This window comes from Liolophura sinensis, chromosome 11, assembly GCF_032854445.1.
Source record: "Liolophura sinensis isolate JHLJ2023 chromosome 11, CUHK_Ljap_v2, whole genome shotgun sequence".
Taxonomy (NCBI): domain Eukaryota; kingdom Metazoa; phylum Mollusca; class Polyplacophora; order Chitonida; family Chitonidae; genus Liolophura; species Liolophura sinensis.
This window is the reverse complement of record NC_088305.1, coordinates 8999084-9000760: the sequence shown is the minus strand read 5'-3', so window position 1 is coordinate 9000760 and position 1677 is coordinate 8999084. Positions and strand designations below refer to the sequence as shown.

Below are 1677 nucleotides of genomic sequence, written 5' to 3'. Positions count from 1 at the left end.
ACTGTAAATCTACAATTCGGGTAGTCACAAACCATTGTCCAGATTTCTGTTCCAATCGACTGGTGTGGTCTGCATTTGTTCATTTATTTATTTATTTATTGTATTGTGCATTACGTACTTACAGATCATTAGTATTTCTAAAGGTGGTGTAGACTGACAATTCCGTGTCTACAATCTTTGTCTCATATTTTCTCTGTTTTTCGCTTTTTAGGTTTTCAGCATGACATATCCATTTCTGACGACGCCGATGTGGGTAAGGAAATTGTAATCATTCTCTACGCCAAAAACAGTATATTTATGTGAGCGGCATTTTACGCCGAACATCAGGAATTTATGTCATGGTATTGCCGATTACAAAATAAAACGTTATCACGTTCAAAAGATCAACATTTTAAAATAGACACTGGGAGCTTAATATCAAACTGTTGTCAGTTACACAAATAGCAATTGAACTGTAATACTCGAGAAGACACGAGTATGGATAGGTTTCACAATGCGACATATCGACTATAATACTATAATTTAAACAAAACGACAAAAAACACGTACATAATGAAAAGTTTGTGAGTAGGTCATTATGTACAAAGTGTTTTTAGTCGTTTTGTTCATCACTAACTATAATACTGTAATTTAAACATTTTAAGACAAAATCTTTTAAGACAAACAGTTTTATCATATTTTATGGGTTTAGAACCCGTTTGCCCGGTGACTCTAAAAATGGAAAAAAGCACGCCTTGTGAGTACACAATACTTATGAATTCTCCTCCTTCTTGCATCCTCAAGGTAACACAAGGTAAATATGTGTATATTTTGATTGCTTCAGGCCGGTCAGGGACACATTTGGCAGAAACAGATCACCCTGTAGAAGAAGTAGACATTTAATCATTAATCATACCTGAGAAGCTTTGTGAAAAGTCGGTGGTCTTCCCCAAGCCTTCCGCTTTCCTCCATCCATAAACGGACCACCATAGGTTAAGTGAAAAATTCTTGAAAATGGCGATAACGGCTATCCAATATATAAGTATGTAAAAAAATGAATAAATTTATGTGAGCTAATATGCTTATATTCTCTTGTTGTAGGAACCGGATATCTTTACCTCAACATACCGGAAGTTTATCACCGGATCTGTCCCACAATTTTACGACTTTTTAAAGACATTGATCAACTCTGCTCTCACGGCCCTGTCTATTCCTGAGGGTGACTTGACCTGGGCTTACGAGAGGGACGGACAGGGCAACCCAAGCCTGATGGTCGTTCAGACCAAGGACTTCAGGGTGAGGGTTACCTCCGGGCCGTACGGCCTTGACCTTGAGGTTTGCCGACTGGGGCGGGAAGTGGGCCGGGCAGGAGAGCAAGTCTACAAACACCTGCACTTCCGGTTGTACCAGGCCAGGTACCTGGGAATCACACAAGTGAAGGAGGGACGCTTGGTGGTCTGTGGATCCGGGTGGAACCTCCGGACTGCCCGATAATAATGCAGCTTTTTTATCGCTATTTAGTACTTATTTTGATGTTTCTGGTAGGGTAAACCACCGCCTTTTTTGCTGTGCCTAAGTCTGTCTGACGTAAATAAATATTTATCATTGAAACGAAACACAGAACTTCCGTTTCTTTTTGCTCACACACTCATTATCAATTTACTAGTGTTTATTGTTGCATTCGATAATTTTTCAACT

The 1677-nt window shown here is 39.4% G+C and overlaps 1 protein-coding gene across 1 annotated transcript; it reads left to right on the top strand.

Annotated features, from left to right (window-relative positions):
• The first annotated feature begins 216 nt into the window (after window positions 1–216).
• LOC135477836 (uncharacterized) lies at window positions 217–1473 on the top strand. The gene is made up of 2 exons (XM_064758040.1): window positions 217–253; window positions 1081–1473. Exons 1-2 carry the CDS (start codon window positions 221–223, stop codon window positions 1471–1473), a joined length of 426 nt encoding a protein of 141 aa, XP_064614110.1. The 5' UTR covers window positions 217–220.
• The last annotated feature ends 204 nt before the right edge of the window (window positions 1474–1677 follow it).

Coding starts and splice junctions, on each gene's coding strand:
- LOC135477836 (XM_064758040.1), top strand. CDS start 221: ATGACATATCCATTTCTGACGACGCCGATGTGG. Junction 254..1,080: donor TTCTGACGACGCCGATGTGG/GTAAGGAAATTG, acceptor CTCTTGTTGTAG/GAACCGGATATCTTTACCTC.